The sequence below is a fragment of the Oryctolagus cuniculus genome, chromosome 14 (genome assembly GCF_964237555.1).
Source record: "Oryctolagus cuniculus chromosome 14, mOryCun1.1, whole genome shotgun sequence".
In the NCBI taxonomy this organism is placed as follows: Eukaryota; Metazoa; Chordata; class Mammalia; order Lagomorpha; family Leporidae; genus Oryctolagus; species Oryctolagus cuniculus.
The window spans coordinates 76,096,760-76,113,525 of NC_091445.1; the positions used below are offsets into that span (position 1 = coordinate 76,096,760).

Sequence of the window (16,766 nt, forward strand, 5' to 3'; positions counted from 1 at the left end):
ATAGCTCCTGACTTCAGCTTCCTTCTAACACAGACCCTGAGAGGCAACATGTGATGGCTGAAGTAGTTGGGCTTCTACCCACTTGGGAGATCTGAATTGAATTCCCAGCTCTGACCTGGTCAAGGCCCAGCCACCCTGTTTACCCTTCCAATCATAGAGAGAGAATGAACTAACTAGGCTGTCAGTTTAGCACAATTTGATTTACTTGAGTTGCAGAGCTATAGGAAGAGACCAAAAAGGTAACATTTAATGGAGAAAGGAAACTAGACAACTTTCCTGATAGTCATCTTTGAAGATTTTCTTCTGAACTTCTATTGTAATCTATGAAAACTTTTTCCCTCCTAGAGATGTAATAGAAAAAAATATATATGTCTTGGATATAATTTATGTAAAATGTGTAATGTTTTGAAATCTTATATCTATTTTGTTTACAGAGGTAAAGAACTCAGAAGAACAGTATAATAAAATAGTAATACCCAATGAAGAAAGTGTTGTCATCTATTATAAGATTAGACAGCAGCTTGCCAAGCTGGGTAAAGAAATTGAAGAATATATTCATAAACCAAAATACTGTTTACCGTTTCTACAACCAGGTCGTTTGGTAAAGGTATGCCATTATTTCTTTTCTTTTTTCTTTTTAAAGATTTTAGTATTTATTTGAAAGGCACAGTTACAGAGAGGCAGAGAGAGAGGGAGGGAGAGGGAAAGAGAGAGGTCTTCCATCTGTTGCTGGCCCACTCCCCAAATGGCCACAACAGCTGGGGCTGAGCTGATCAGGAGCCAGGAGCTTCCTCCAGGTCTCCCACATGCATACAGGGGCCCAAGCACATGGACCATCTTCTACTGCTTTCCCAGGCCATAACAGAGAGATCAGAAGAAGAGCAGCCAGGCTCAAACCGGTGCCCACACTGGATGCTGTTACCACAGGTGGCGGCTTTACCCACTCTGCCGTAGTGCCATCTCCTGCCATTATTTCTTCATAAGATATTTTAATCTTTGAATATATTTTGGATACAGATTCAGATTTTTTCTTAACCTTCTGTAGTAGTTTATATTCATTATGTCATTCTTCCTATTTTCCATGGCACTAGTTTAGGGGATTATATGATTGCCTTTTAATCACCCCTGATTTTCATTTGAGGATTATATGTTGAAGTATATCTGTTTGGAATTAATGTAACAAAACATTTTGAGTTATGAAATGCTATGTAAAAATAAGGCAGTTTTAGGCTGGCACCACGGCTCACTAGGCTAATCCTCCACCTGCGGCACGGGCACCCCGGATTCTAGTCCCAGTTGCTCCTCTTCCAGTCCAGCTCTCTGCTGTGGCCCAGGAAGGCAGTGGAGGATGGCCCAAGTGCTTGGGCCCTGCACCCCACAGGAGACCAGGAGAAGCACCTGGCTCCTGCCATCGGATCAGCGCAGTGGTGCCGGCTGTGGTGGCCATTTGGGTGATGAACCAATGGAAGGAAGACCTTTCTCTCTCTCTCTATCTCTCTCACTGTCTAACTCTGCCTGTCAAAAAAAAAAAAAAAAAAAATGCATTTTTACCAACTTGGGAGACCTGGAAGAAGCTTCTGGCTTCTGGCTTTGGATCTACCCAGGTTTGACCATTGCAGCCATTTGTGGAGTAAGCTCTGCCTCTGGCAGTTACAGACAAAGAGATCTTCCATCGCTGGTTCACTCCCCAAATGGTCACAAGGGCTGAAGTTGGGCTGATCTGAAGCCAGGAGCTTCTTCTGGTTCTGCCACATGAGTGCAGGGGCCCAAGAACTTAGATCATCTTCTGCTGCTTTCCTAGGCACATTAGCAGGGAGCTGGATCATGAGTGAGCAGCTGGGAGTTGAACTGGCACCCATATGTGGATGCTGGCACTGTAGGTGTAGGATTGACCTACTACACCACAGCGCCAGCCCCCAAATAAATCTTAAAAAAAAGAAAAAAATGGTAGTTTTAAGCTATGATGAATTCGTTAGATATAAAAGACTTTGATTGTTTTCAGAACAAATATACTGTATAATTTTAGCATCTGTTTGCCAATTGATTGCTATCATAGGAATCTGTGAAATTTGGCATTGATTTATTCCTGTGCCATTATTGTCTTTAAATTTAGGAATGATCTTTTAAAATATTTTTATCAGGAAAATTAAAGTCCTTACTAGCCTATAAAGTGTGATGGAAAGCTAACACTCATTGTCTTTTGGATATCTTGTTTATATGCTTTACTTTCCTTACAGGTAAAAAATGAAGGCGATGACTTTGGCTGGGGAGTAGTGGTGAATTTTTCAAAAAAATCAAATGTTAAGGTAAACTTTGTCCTTACTTAAAGCAATATTGTTTATGTGTATATTTCCCAGACCAGTTTATGTTCCCACCTACAGTGGATTAGGGTACCTTTTTCCTCACATTCTGGCCATCATTTGTTGATTGTTGATTTGTATATGAAAGCCATTCTAATTGGGGTAAGGGGAAAACCTCATGGAGGCTTTGATTTGCATTTCCCTGTTGGTTAGTGATCCTGAGCATTTTTTCAAGTTCTGTTGACCATTTGAATTTTCTTTTTGAAAAATGGGTGTTGAAGTCCTTTGTCCATTTCTTAACTGGATTGCTTTTGTTGTTGTTGAATTTCTTGAGCTCTTTATAGATTTTGTTTATTAATCCTTTATCAGTTTCATAGTTTGCAAATGTTTGCTCCCATTTTGTCAGTTGCCTGTTCACTTTGCTGAGTGTTTCTTTTGCAGTAGAGAAGCCTCTCAGCTTGTTTAATCCATCTTTCAATTTGGCTTTGATTGTCTGTGCTTCTGGGGTCTTTTCTAAGAAGTCTTTGCCTGTGCTAATGTTTTGCAGAGTTTCCCCAATGTTCTCTAATAATTTGATGGTTGGGTTGTAGGTTTAGGTTTGATCGATTTCAAGCGGATTTTTTTTTTTTTTTTTTTTTTTTTTTTTTGACAGGCAGAGTGGACAGTGAGAGAGAGACAGAAAGGTCTTCCTTTACTGTTGGTTCACCCTCCAATGGCCGCAGTGGCCGTTCCGCTGCGGCCGGTGTACCGCGCTGAGCCAAAGCCGGGAGCCAGGTGCTTCTCCTGGTCTCCCATGCGGGTACAGGGCTCAAGCACTTGGGCCATCCTCCACTGCCTTGCCGGGCCACAGCAGAGAGCTGGCCTGGAAGAGGGGCAACCAAGAAGGGGCAACCGAGACTGAATCCGGTGCCCCAACCAGGACTAGAACCCCATGTGCCGGCGCCGCAAGGCGGTGGATTAGCCTATTGAGCCGCGGCGCTGGCCTCGAATGGATTTTTGTGTAAGTTGTAAAGTGGGGTCTTGCATCATACTTCTGCACAAAAAGATCCAGTTTTCCCAGGACCATTTGTTGAAGAGACTGTCCTTGCTCCAGGGATTAGTTTTCAGCTTTTTTGTCAAAGATAAGTTGGTTGTAGATGGATGGATTTTGATGTCTGGAGTTTCTGTCTGTTCCATTGATCTACACATTTATTTTTTATCCAGTACCAGGCTGTTTTGATTATAACCATCCTGTTGTATGTCTTGAAATCTGGTATTGTGAGGCCTATGGCCTTTTTTTTTTTTTTTTTTTTTTTTTTTTTTTTTTTTTTTTTTGACAGGCAGAGTTAGACAGTGAGAGAGAGACTGAGAGTAAGGTCTTCCTTCTGTTGGTTCACCCCGCAAATGGCCACTATGGCTGGTGTGCTGTGGCCGGCGCACTGTGCTGATCCGAAGCCAGAAGCCAGGTGCTTCCTCCTGGTCTCCAATGGCGGTGCAGGGCCCAAACACTTGGGCCATCCTCTGCCGCCATCCTGGGCTACAGCAGAGAACTGGACTGGAAGAGAAGCAACCGGAGTAGAACCCTGGGTGGCACTGGCCTTTGTATTTGTTGTGTAAGATTGCTTTAGCTATTTGAGGTCTCTTGTGTTTGCATATGAATTTTAGCATTTTTTTTTCAAGATCTCAGAAGAATGTTGTTGGTATTTTGATTGGGATCACATTGAATCTGTAAATTGCTTTCCATAATACGGATAATTTGATGATATTTATTCTTAATCCACAAACATGGAAATTTTTTCCATTTTTGTGTGGCTTCTTCTATTTCTTTAATGTTTTGTAATTTTCATTGTAGAGATCTTTTACCTCTTGGTAGTTATTGTGAGTTGTATTGATCTTAGAAGTTCTTTCTCAAACATGGCATTGTCTGTTTACAAACGCTATTGAATTTTTGAGTGTTAATTTTATATTCTGCCACTTAACTAAACTTTTATGAGTTCTAATAGCCTCTTAGTGGAGTTTTTTGGATCCCCTAGATATGGATTCATGTCATCTGCAAATAGGGATAGTTTGACTCATACCCTCATATTTCTTCCATTTGGGAAGTTTTCTCTTTCTTGAATTTGATGAAATCTGACTTTTCATTTTTGGTGTTTCTGGTGTTTTAATTTAGAAAGCCGTGTCAACATCAAAGTCATGAAGATTTATCTCTATGTTTCTTCTAAGAATTTTATAGTATTAGTGGTTTTTTTTAAAGATTTATTTATTTATTTGAGAATTGCGTTACAGACAGCAGGAGAGACGAGAGAAAGGTTGTCCATCTACTGGTTCACTTCACAAGATGCTACAAAGGCTGGAGCTGGGATCCAAAACCAGGAGCCAGGAGCTTCTAATGGGTCTCCCACATGGGTGCAGGGGCCCAAGCACTTGGGCCATCTTCTACTGCTTTCCCAGGCCATAGCGGAGAGCTGGATTGGAAAAGGACCAGCTGGGACTCAAATCCACGCCCATATGGGATGCTGTTGTTGTAGGTGGAGGCCTAGCCCACTATGCCACAGTGCCAGCCTCTGGTTTTAGCTCTTGCATTTAGGTCTTTGATCCATTTTGAATTAATTTTTGCCTGTGGTGTAGGATAAGGGGCCAACTTCATCCTCATTCATCCACTCTTTGTCAGACAGTCCTCCTTTTTTTATAATTTTTAGTTTATTATTTATTTGAAATGTAGGGGGACAGCAATCTTAACATCTTTCCAAATGCCTGCCATGGCCAGGGTTGGAACTGGCCGAAGTCAGGAGCAAGATACTCAGTCTATGTCTTCCACACTGGCTTCTACGATGAAGTTCTTAGTTCCTGGCTTTAGTCTGGCTGAGCCCTGGCTGTCACAGCCATTTGGGAAATGAACCAGAGGATGGAAGATAACCCTCTGTCTCTCCCTCCCTCTCTCTTTCTTTTTTTTTTTTTTTTTTTAATTTTTTAATTTTTTTTTTTTTTTTTTGACAGGCAGAGTGGACAGTGAGAGAGAGAGAGACAGAGAGAAAGGTCTTCCTTTTTGCCGTTGGTTCACCCTCCAATGGCTGCTGCAGCCGGCGCACCACGCTGATCCAAAGGCAGGAGCCAGGTGCTTCTCCTGGTCTCCCACGCGGGTGCAGGGCCCAAGCATTTGGGCCATCCTCCACTGCACTCCCGGGCCACAGCAGAGAGCTGGCCTGGAAGAGGGGCAACCGGGACAGAATCCGGCGCCCCAGCGGGGACTAGAACCCGGTGTGCCGGCGCCACAAGGCGGAGGATTGGCCTATTGAGCCGTGGTGCCGGCCATCTAACTCTTGACTTTCAAATAAATTAATAAATCTTTTATTTTAAAAAATCATTTTTATTTGGAAACTTTTTGCATTCTGAAACTAAGTCCCATTTGTCATTGTGTATTCTTGGTTTATATATAGAGAGACCTAGATTCATTTTTCAATGTGTTTAGGATTCTTGCAAACACGAATTGTCTTACAGTGTTTGTCTAGGTTCAGTTTCAGGGTAATAATGCTAATCTAATGAAATAATTTAGAAGTGTTCCCTTCCTCTTCTGTTTTTCAAAGGAGTTTTTGATAAATTAAATATATGGCAGTGAGGCCATCTAGGCCTATGCTATTCTTTGTTTAGTTTTTGGATTATCTTGCCAGTTTTTGCTAATATGGCCTATTCAGATCGTCTGTTTCTCCTTCAGTTAGTTTTGATGATTTGTATCTGTTTGAGAATTACCTATTTCTTAGTTACTTAATTTACTGATATACAGTAAAATTATTCATAATCTTGCTTTGTAATTCTTTTTATTTCTGTGTGGTCACTAATAATGGGCCCTCTCTTATTTCTCATAATTTAAATTCTTCATCTCGTTAAAGGTTTGCCAGTTTTGTTGATCTCAATCAGCGTTTGGTTTATTAATTTTTTTCCTCTATTTTTCTGTTTCTAACAACTTTTCATTTGCTGGTTTACTAGCCAAATCCAGTAGTGGCCCAGGATACCTAAGCCAAGAGCTAGTAACTCAATTTAGGTTTCCCATGTGGGTGGCAGGAACCCAGCTAGAAGAACCATCACCATTTTCTCCCTCCATCTGCATTGGCAGGAGCCTAGAATCACGAGCCAGAGCCTCAGCATTCTGTTGTGGGACGCTGGTGTCCTAACCCGTGTTAAATACCTGTCCCTCTACTGCATCTTCTTTTAATTTTCTGTTCTTTGTTCATTAACTTAAGGTGGGAAATTAGGTTATTAATTGCAGTGGCTCTTCTTTTGTATTATAGCATTTATAGCTATAGTAAAGTTTTCCTTTTACAGATGCTTTAACAAACGACTGAAGTTTAGTACATTATGTTATTTTCATTCAGCTCAGAGTATTTTCTAATTTCCCTTTTGATTTTTCCTTTGTTTCTTTGGCTATTAGATGTGTGCTAATTTTCATGTATTTGTGAATTTCCCAAATTTGTTGGTCTAGATTTCTTATTTTCATTTTGTCATGAATATACTCATTATTATGTCAGTCATTTTGAATTGACTAAGTTTGTTTATTGGCTTGAAATGTGGTCCATCCTGTAGAATGTTCCATTTACATTTGAGAAAAAATGTGTTTTCTGCCACTTGGGAGGAATGTTCTGTAGCTTTCTAAGTTTAGTTGGTTTAAAGTGTTCAAGTCTCCTGTTTCCTTGCAGGTACTTCTGTCCAGTTGTTTTATCCATATTGAATGTGGAATACTGTAGTGTCTTAACTATTGCTGTTGTGTTGTCTCTGTTTGCCTTCATTTCTACTGGTTTTTATTTCATATGCTTTTGTGCTATTATAGTATATTCTATCTGATATTAGTGTAGCCACTTCAGCATTCTTTTGATTGTTCTTGGCATGATGTGCCTTTTCCTGTTTTTTTTACTTTTAACTTTTTTGCATTAGTAAATTTAAGGTATGTCTTGTGTACATTGCATACAATTATACTTTTTAAAGATTTATTTACTTATTTATTTGAAAGGCAGAGAGAGAGAGAAAGAAAAGGACAGATCTTCCATCTGCTATTTCACTTCCCAAATGGCCACAAACATAAGTCCAACAGTATATTGATATTTTTACTACTTTATATAATTTTATGAGTTTTAAGGAAGCTTACAAAAGAAATCAGGTATAGTGTTATATCAGTTTTCTAATTTGTCAGTTCTCGTTCTCTGTTTGCTCCTGTGGATTTGGGTAACCATCTGGAGTTACTGCCTTACTCCATACACTTTGCTTCCCCCCTCCTCCTTTGTGTTTTGCCAGAAATATTTCAATATTATACAACTTTATGGAAATATAAACATACTATCTTATAAATTTTGTCATCAAATAAGAAAATGGTATTCATTTATTCTTCTATAATTACCTTTACCAATGTTCTTGTGAAATGTGTTGAAGGATGCTGAGAGACAGCCATCTTTTATAAACTAAAAAATATATATGTAAAAATATTTACTGCAATGTATGTCAGTGGTAATGGCTAAATACTGAGAAAAGTCCTTGTTACACATGGAATTAAAATTCCTGAGCCTGTTTTTAAGAAGTAGTGAACTGGTGCTGGTGCTGTGACATAGCAGGTAAAGCCACACTGGAAATGCCAGCATCCCATATGCTCCACTTCCCGTTCAGCTCCCTGCTGATGCACCTGGGAAAGCAGTGGAAGTGGCGCAAATGGTTGGGCTCCTGCACCCACATGGGAGATTTGGATGAAATTGCTGTCTCCTAGCTTTGGCCTGGCCCAGCCCCAGTCATTGTGGCCATCTAGGGAATAAACCAGCAGATGGAAGATCTCTCTGTCTTCTCTCTTTCTAATTCTGCCTTTCAAATAAATAAAATAAATCTAATAAAATAAACGAAGTGGTGAACTTATTTTATCTTGTGTTTTCCAGCCTAATTCTGGTGAATTGGATCCTTTATATGTAGTAGAAGTACTTCTGCGGTGTAGCAAAGAGAGTTTGAAAAATTCAGCTACTGAGGCAGCAAAACCAGCAAAACCTGATGAGAAAGGAGAGATGCAGGTTTGTACTTTAATTTCTTCTTCAGATTTCAGATATTTTTAAAATTATTTAGGATCATTAGAATTGTCAAGTGTGATAATTACCTCACTCTCATGATTCCTAACTTAAAAGTTTTCTGTGTAGTTTTCTTTCTTTTTGGTTGAATAATGACAAGATTAAATAGTGGTGAAGTGAAATGAAGAAAGTTTAATTACTCACATTTTCCATGAAGTTAATTTTACATTGTTATTTGTGACTGAATGGTTTTAGTTTGACTACATCCATGTTGTTTATTTCATCCCCATAAAGTAATTATATAAGCATTGTTGTGATAATGAAAATTCCTACCTAAGTTTCCTTAAAGTCATTTAATTTATGTGCACTTTTAATTGAATGTAAAGCATTCGACTTGTTAACTGAGGTTATTCATATTTTTAAAGTCTTCAATTTTGGTACAAGTAAAATAATTGTCCTAAAATCTTAACTGCAAAGATTCTAAATATCTGTTTAAGTTGTTTTTATAATTCTGAATGCTATCTAGCATTTAGTCTCTGTCAGTCTGATAGCTTGTTCTCCCTTCCTACCACCAATAGAAACCTATGTGACTTTTTTCCTAACACTTTACTGATTGACTGCTTTATATGAATGAGGCTAAAACTCCTGAAATTTGTCATATATTCATTGTACCCAAAGCATACTTTGACGTTATTGCAACTTGGAATAGCAGCTATGATAGTACTTCAGAAAGTTTGTGGAGAATGGAATGGAAGATTAAGTTTCTTTGGGTGGGTGCGTGTATGTGTGTGTGTGTATGTATGTATGTATGTAAGGATTTATTTATTTATTTGAACGAGTGGATCTTCTATCCACTGGTTCACTCCCCAGATGGCTGCAACAGTTGGTACTGAGCCAGGCCAAAAGAGTCAGAAGCTTCACCTGGGTCTCCCATGTGGGTAGCAGGGACCCCAGAACTTGGGCCATCTTCCTCTGCTTTCCCAGGACATTAGCAGGGAGCTGGATCTAGAGCAACTGGGACATAAATCAGCCCCATATCTTTTTTAAGACTCATTTATTTTATTTGAAAGGCAGAGTTAGAGAGGCAAGACAGAGGGAGAGAGAGATCTTCCAAACATTGATTGACTCCCCAAATGTTATAACTGGCAGGCAGAGACAGGTCAAAGCCAGGAGCCAAGAATTCTATTCTATCTCCCATATGGGTGCCCAGGGCCCTTGTACTGGGCCTTCCTCTGCTTCTTTACCAGGCGTATTAGCAGGGGACTAGATCAGAAGTGGAATTTGAACTGGTGCTTATATTGGATGGCAGCCTCTGGTGCCCTAACACCAATCCCGAGATGAGTTTTTGTTATTTCAGATCAAAATTTTTGTGAAGTCAATTCATGGTTTTTTTTCAAAATAATAAGTTCCATGAACTTTTTGAAAGTTATGTGGTGCATATCTATTTTTTCTTTCTCATGGCAGACTTTGATAATAAATTATGGCATTCCTTCACCCTCAAAGTGTAGGCTGTTTTCCAAAAAAAATTATCTGAGCAGCCCTGACTAACTTACTGGCATTAGTATTTTAAGTAAAACATATTTGCTGTTTGTTCTAGGTCCAAGTTTTATTAAGCCTAACTACTATAGCTGTTTTACTTAGTGATACTGAGAAGCTTTGCATTCCTTAATAATCAGAATTTGGATCAGTTCAATAAACAACCTCTCCAGGGAAACCTTTACTGAATCCTGGGCAAATGGGATCTTTCCTCTCCTTCTGGAGTACTTTTTGCATTTATTTCAGTGTATGCTGTGAAAGAATTAAGAGTGGGATGTGTAAACATGAATTTTATATGCAAGTATGATTTATGACATCAAGGTGATTACAGCTTATTAGGGAAGCATTTTGTGTAGGTGAGCATCAAAGATGTATCCTGTAATTGCCTGGGGCAGAGAATTAGTAAAAAAAAAAAAAAAAGCCTTTATAAAGCAAGGAATGGAATTTGAACAGACTTGTAGGTTCACAAGAACTTTTTCAGATAAGAAGAATTGCATTCTTAGTAAAGGAAGCAGCATGTACAGAGCATGGAACACTCCTCTCTAGAAAGAGCTCTAAGTTGTTCTGTTCTGTGTGGTTGAATGACAGACATAAAACTAAAGCAGGGAAGAAGACTGTCCCTTAAACAAAGTATGTGTTTGATTTTTGTAGATTATTATCTTGAGGAAATAAATAGTTTATATAGTAAACAGCCTTTCTAAAATGCAGTAATCATGTCCACTATTTTCAGATGGTTAGAACCAGAATTGCATTGCATGAGATATAAGATGGAAGTGGGTTTTCTGTTACCATCTTTCCCCTTTCTCACTGAGTGTGCATGTAATGCCAAATTTAGCTTTTTATCATCCTTGGGGTAAGACATTCTAAAGTGACTTCTCATTTTACTGGTTAGATAAATGTTGTTATTTTTCTTGAAAAGGCTGAGTGTTTGTAAACATCCAGCTCTGAACTACATTGTTGAACAGTTTCACAGTTTAGACGCGTATTCTGAAGATTGTTTGCAGTTTTGTCACTATTACTTCAGATGTGTCTGACCACTGCCCCTTATCACAGCCAGTTTCTTACAGTTAAATGAGATTCCAACAGTGTCAGGGAGTGAGGAATCTAATTGCAGAGTCTGGATAAGTGATTTATGTTTTATTTCTATAGGCAAGAAGCACCCTAGAATCATTCAGCATTAGATAAAATACCTATAAAAGTTTCTCCATTTCTCTCTCTCTTTTTATCTGCCTTTCAAATAAATAAATATTTTTTAATTAATTAATTAATTTGAAAGGCAGAGTAACAGAGAGGCAGAGGCAGAGAGAGAGGTCTTCCATCCTCTGGTTCACTCCCCAAGATGGCCACAACAGCTGGAGCCGCACCAATCCAAAGCCAGGAGCCAGGAGCTTCCTCTGGGTCTCCCACACGGGTGCAGGGGCTCAAGCACTTGGGCCATCCTCCACTGCCTTCCCAGGCCATGGCAGAAAGCTGGATCAGAAGTGGAGCAGCTGGAACTTGAATCGGTGCCCATATGGGGGTGCCAGCACTGCAGGAGGCAGCCCTACCCACTGTGCCACAGTGCTGGCTCCCATAAATCTTTTTTAAAATAAAATAAAGGGCTGCTGTTGTGGCATAGTGAATTACACTGCATCGCATATCAGAGTGCCAGTTCAAGTCGTGGCTAAGCAGCTTCCACTCCAGCTTCCTGCTAATATGTCTGTAAAGGCAGTAAGATGGCTTAAGGACTTAGGAAACTGTGGAAGACCAGGATTGAATTCCCATCTTCTGGCTTTGACGTGGCCCAGACTTGCCTATTATACCCACTTTGGGAGTGAACCAACAGATGGAAGATTTGCTGTCAATAAATAAATCTGTAAAAGAAAAAACACACCTATAAAAGTATATCATCAAGTAGAAGATTATAGATCACAGATATACACTATGGTGCTTTAGGATCACACCTTTCTTGAACATTCACACAGCCCTATCAGCTTTCTAGGTCACTGGAAATGTGTAAGAACTTTTCAAACCCCTCAGAGGATATTGTAATCTCCAGCTTTTCCTTTTAAGCTTTTTGGTGTTAATCTGTTATTTGCCTCAACTGCCATCATGCACCACCTCATGCAGCCATGATGTTAAAAAATTACCTCTTATTATTTTCTTTTTGACAAACACACCCAGGGATAAGATTGTTTGCGCTGGGCAGAACTTGAATCATGCCCAGTAAAGACAGCATTGTGATTGTAGCTTACAGAGAACCACCAAAAAGTGAGATAGTGACAGTTCTCTGGAAATGGGACTTTGAAATAGTTCTGACCTTATTCTTTCTGACTGCCAGAATGGATTCCACTGTGATTGTAGGCTGTTGATTTTCAAATTACTTTGGCATTATACAGATGAGAGTAGTATGGTAAGTTTAAAAGGGCACAAAGCTTCCTGTTTTTGCTGAAAGTCAGCCATTTTGCTTCTCCCCCCACCTCCAAGAAACCTTTTATTTAAGGAATACAAACTTGATGTATCTCATCAGTACAACTTTAGGAATATAATGATTCTTCCCACCATCTCTTCCCTCTACCCACACTCATACCCCTCATCCTTCTCCCTCTCAATTCCCAGTCCCATTCTCCAGTAAGATCCAGTTTCGTTTAACTTTATACACAGAAGACCAACTCTATATTAGGTAAAGAATTCAACAATTTGCACGGGAAAAAACCTCTTCCTCAACAGTCAAGACAAGGGCTGGTCAAAGTCATTCTATCTTGAAGTTAATCTTTTTTTTTTTTTTTTTTTTTTAAGAAACTTAATTAACTTTAAAGAAGCACCCAAGAATGACAGACTTTTTGCAAGCCCTTAGACATAAAATAATACAACTCTTTGAGGACAGAGGTCCTGAATGGGAAGTTAGTGCACAGTGACTCTTCTTGTTAATTTAACAATTAACACACTTATGTATGACATTGGTGATTACCTGAGGCTCTTCACATGAGCTGCCTAGTATATGGAAGCCTTTTGAATCCACAAACTCCATCAGTATTTAGACAAGGCCATAAGCAACATGGAAGTTCTTTCCTCCCTTCAGAAAAAAGTACCTCCTTCTTTGATGACCACTTCTTTCCACTGGGGTCTCACCCAAAGAGGTCCTTCATGTAGATCACTTTCTGCCACAGTATCTTGGCTTTCCATGCCTGAAATGCTCTTGTGGGCTCTTCAGCCAGACTAGAATGCCTTAAGGGCTGATTCTGAGGTCAGAGTGCTGTTTAAAGTGATTGTCATTCTATGAGTGTTGTGTGGACTGCTTCTCATTTTGGAGCAATCCCTCCTTTAATTCCATCTATTTATTATTACCAAACACTTAATCCAATCCATATGATCACTTTAACACTTAACACAGTATTTTTACCTCCCAGCTTAAGGGGACTTGGGGGTCCCGTGGCAAGTGTTTAAACTGTACCCTTAGAAGCAACTCTGTAGGAATGTATGCAGAACTATACAGCTTTACAGTTACAAACTTCATACACTTCATAATTACAACTTTAGGAACATGCTGATTCTTCCCACCATGCCCACCCTCCCACCCATACTGCCAACCCTCTGCCATTTTGCTTTAAAGATACTCTTTAAAATACTGCAGACCTTGATTGATTTATAGAATTAGGATAAAATTTGGTTGGTTAAAAAGATAACTTGCACTTTTTTTTTTTTTTTTTGGCCAGACAGAGTTAGACAGTGAGAGAGAGAGAGTGAGTGAGTTATAAACAGTGAGAGAAAGACAGAAAGCTCTTCCTTCTGTTGGTTCACTCCCCTAATGGCCGCCATGGCCGGTGCTGCGCCGATCTGAAGCCAGGAGCCAGGTACTTCCTCCTTGTCTCCCATGCGGGTGCAGGGACCCAAGCGCTTGGGCCATCCTCCACTGCCCTCCTGGGCCACAGCAGAGAGCTGGACTGGAAGAGGAGCAACTGACTAGTACCTGGCACCCCAACCAAGACTAGAACACAGGGTGCCAGCGTCGCAGGTGGAAGATTAGCCAAGTGAGCCACGGCGCTGGCCAACTTACACTTTTTTGTGTTGTTTTGTTTTTTAAAGATTTACTGTAGGGGCTATGGCACAGCAGGTTAACGCCCCCGCCTGAAGTACTGGTTCAAGGCCTGGCTGCTCCACTTCCCATCCAGCTCTGCTATGGCCTGGGAAAGCAGTAGAAGATGGCCCAAGTCCTTGGGCCCCTGCACCCGCGTGGGAGACCCGGGGGAAGCTCCTGGCTCCTGGCTTCAGATCAGCACAGCTCCAGCCATTGCAGCCAATTGGGGAGTGAACCATTGGATGGTTCGTTCTCTCTCTCTCTCTCTCTCACTTTCTCTGCCTCTTCTCTCTCTGTGTAACTCTAACTTTCAATAAATAAATAAATAAATCTTAAAAAACAAGAGAGATCTTCCACATGCTAGTTCACTCCCTAAATGACCTAAATGGCCAGAGCAGAGCTGATCTGAAGCCAGGAGCTTCTTCTGGGACTCACACACGGGTACAGGGTCCAAGAACCTGGCCATTTTCTACTGCTTTCCCAGGCCATAGCAGAGAGCTGGATTGGAAGTGGAACAGCTGGGACTCAAACTGGCGCCCATATGGGATTCTGGCGCTGCAGGCCAGGGCTTTAACCTGCTGTGCCACATTGTATTTTAAGTAACAGTCTTGATTTAATGAAATAATATTCCTTGAAATTCATTTAGAATATATTGACATAAAACTCTTGACTTCTTAAATTAGGATACTTTAAAAAGTTCATGGAAAAATGGAATCAAAAGATAAATCTATTCTGGTGCAAAAGCACTTAGAGTATTTATTTTATGTATTTGAAAGGCAGAGAAAGAGATTTCTCATCTGCTAGTTTACTTCCTAAATGTCCCGAACAGTCAGGGCTGTGCCAGGCTGAAGTCATTAGCCAGGAACTCAGTCCAGGTCTCCCACTTGAGTAGCAGAAACCCACCTACTCCAGCCATCACCTGCTGCCTCCCTGGGTCTGCATTAGCAGGAAGCTTCAATGGAGAGCAGAGCCAAGACATGAACCCAGGCACTTCAGTATGGGATGCAGGTGTCCCAAGCAGCATCTTACCCACTGCACAAAAGTGCTTTGAACCCTAGGCATAGTTTTTTCATAATGGGCATTTCCATGAAATTTTTGAAGACTCCTGTTATCTGCTTGCTTGTTTAGAGAGAAATTGAATCATGACAAACTTGAAGATCCAAAAGTTCAAAAGATAAAAATCCTTCCTGCTATTTTAGCAGTTTCTGACAATTGCACACAGTTATTTGGACTTGTTGACCAAGTTTGTATCATGATGAGCCTGCATTCTGAGTCACTTTTCTAAAAGTAATCCAGTTTAGAAAGTTGGATAAGCAACCTGTGCAAATTTATGTTTTTAAAACTCTGCAAGTTTAGAGATTTCATGGCAGCTCTCATCTAGTTCTAAAACATTTAAACTCTCATTTATAAAACTTCGTATTTCTAATTAGGGAAGTCCTAGGATCTCTGTTTTCTGTACTTAAAGAGACATTTTTAGGTCAGCTTATGTATTCTCTTTCCTGTAATTAATGTGATAGTTGACCATTTGTTGGAGTTTATTATAGGGTACAACCCTAGAAATTGGACAGTTTCTGTCTTCCTTCTGAATCAGTCTTCACAGAATAGTTTTATTCTATTTTGATGGAAATTGTCATACCTGTGCATATGGAATTCACCTGTAAGTACATAAAACATATTGTTGCTCTCTAAAGCCAAGTAAATGTCTAATTTTTCTGCCACTTTTATTTATTTTTTTAATATTTATTTTATTTGAAAGGCAGAATTAGAAGGAAAGAGAGAGAGAGAGAAAGAATCTTCCGTCACTAGTTCACTCCTCAAGGGGCCACAATGGCTGGGGCTGGTCCAGGCCAAAGCCAGGAGCTTCATCCAGGTCTCCCACGTGGGTGCAGGGGCCCAAGCATTTGGCCTATCTTATGCTGCTCCCACAAATTTTGTACTATTTATAACTGGTAAAATAGAAACTTTATAGTAGAGAATTATAGCAAAATACCACCTTAATCAAGTAATCAAAATTAGTTTCTTTAATAATTTTGATTTTTGGACTGAGAAGAACAAAACGGGAACTTCTGCTAAAAATGTATAACCTGATGAATCTGATTATTCATGATTAGACAAACCCAAATTGAGGATAATTTTACAAAATAACCTATAGTATTAAAATGTCAAGGTCTTCAACACAGAAAAACTAATGAACTATTCTAAGTTAAAAGAGAATAAAGAAATGACAGCCAAAGTCAAGGCATGATCATAGTTTGGATCCATGGACTGGTGAGAGAGGAAGGAATATGATATAAAACATTACTGGGAAAGTAGATGATATCTTAATTTGGACTAGAATTTCCCCCTTTGAAATACTTACACTGTGCATGTTGAGGGAGGATGAATAGTAAAGCAATTGGGCAAAATCTAGATAGTCGACAAATTGGAATGGAGAAATGCGGGAGGTTTTTAACCCTACTCTTGGAATTTTTCTGAAAATTTGAAATTACATGAAAATGTTAATGTCTATACAGCAAAAACATAAGGGATTATTCTTAAAGAAGAATAAATAGAGTTGTGATTAAGATACTAAGTGTAATATGATTCCTGGCTAGATTGAAAAGTGTAATAGTTGTAATTTTTAAAGGAGATGTTCCTGAAAGATACATGTATTTATTTGTAACGGAACATAATTAATTTAAAATGGTTGAGAAGAGTCAGTCATTCTCTTTCTTTGTATCTGCCGTTCAAGTATTAATCTTAACATAAATCTTTTTAAAAAATGGGGGCCGGGGTGCTACCTGGGATGCTAGCATCCCAAATAGGTACCTGATCAAGTCCTGGCTGCTCCACTTCCAGTCCAGCTCCCTGCTAATGTGCCTG

General features: G+C 39.6%; 1 protein-coding gene across 1 annotated transcript in view; it reads left to right on the forward strand.

The window, feature by feature from the left end:
* The window catches only part of MTREX (Mtr4 exosome RNA helicase), a 100,932-nt gene that overhangs the window by 56,445 nt on the left and 27,721 nt on the right, over positions 1-16,766 (forward strand). Inside the window, exons 17-19 of the mRNA XM_002714036.5 lie at positions 435-607; positions 2,238-2,306; positions 8,189-8,317. Coding sequence (XP_002714082.1) covers positions 435-607; positions 2,238-2,306; positions 8,189-8,317 — 371 coding nt within the window. The remainder of the gene's footprint in view (positions 1-434; positions 608-2,237; positions 2,307-8,188; positions 8,318-16,766) is intronic.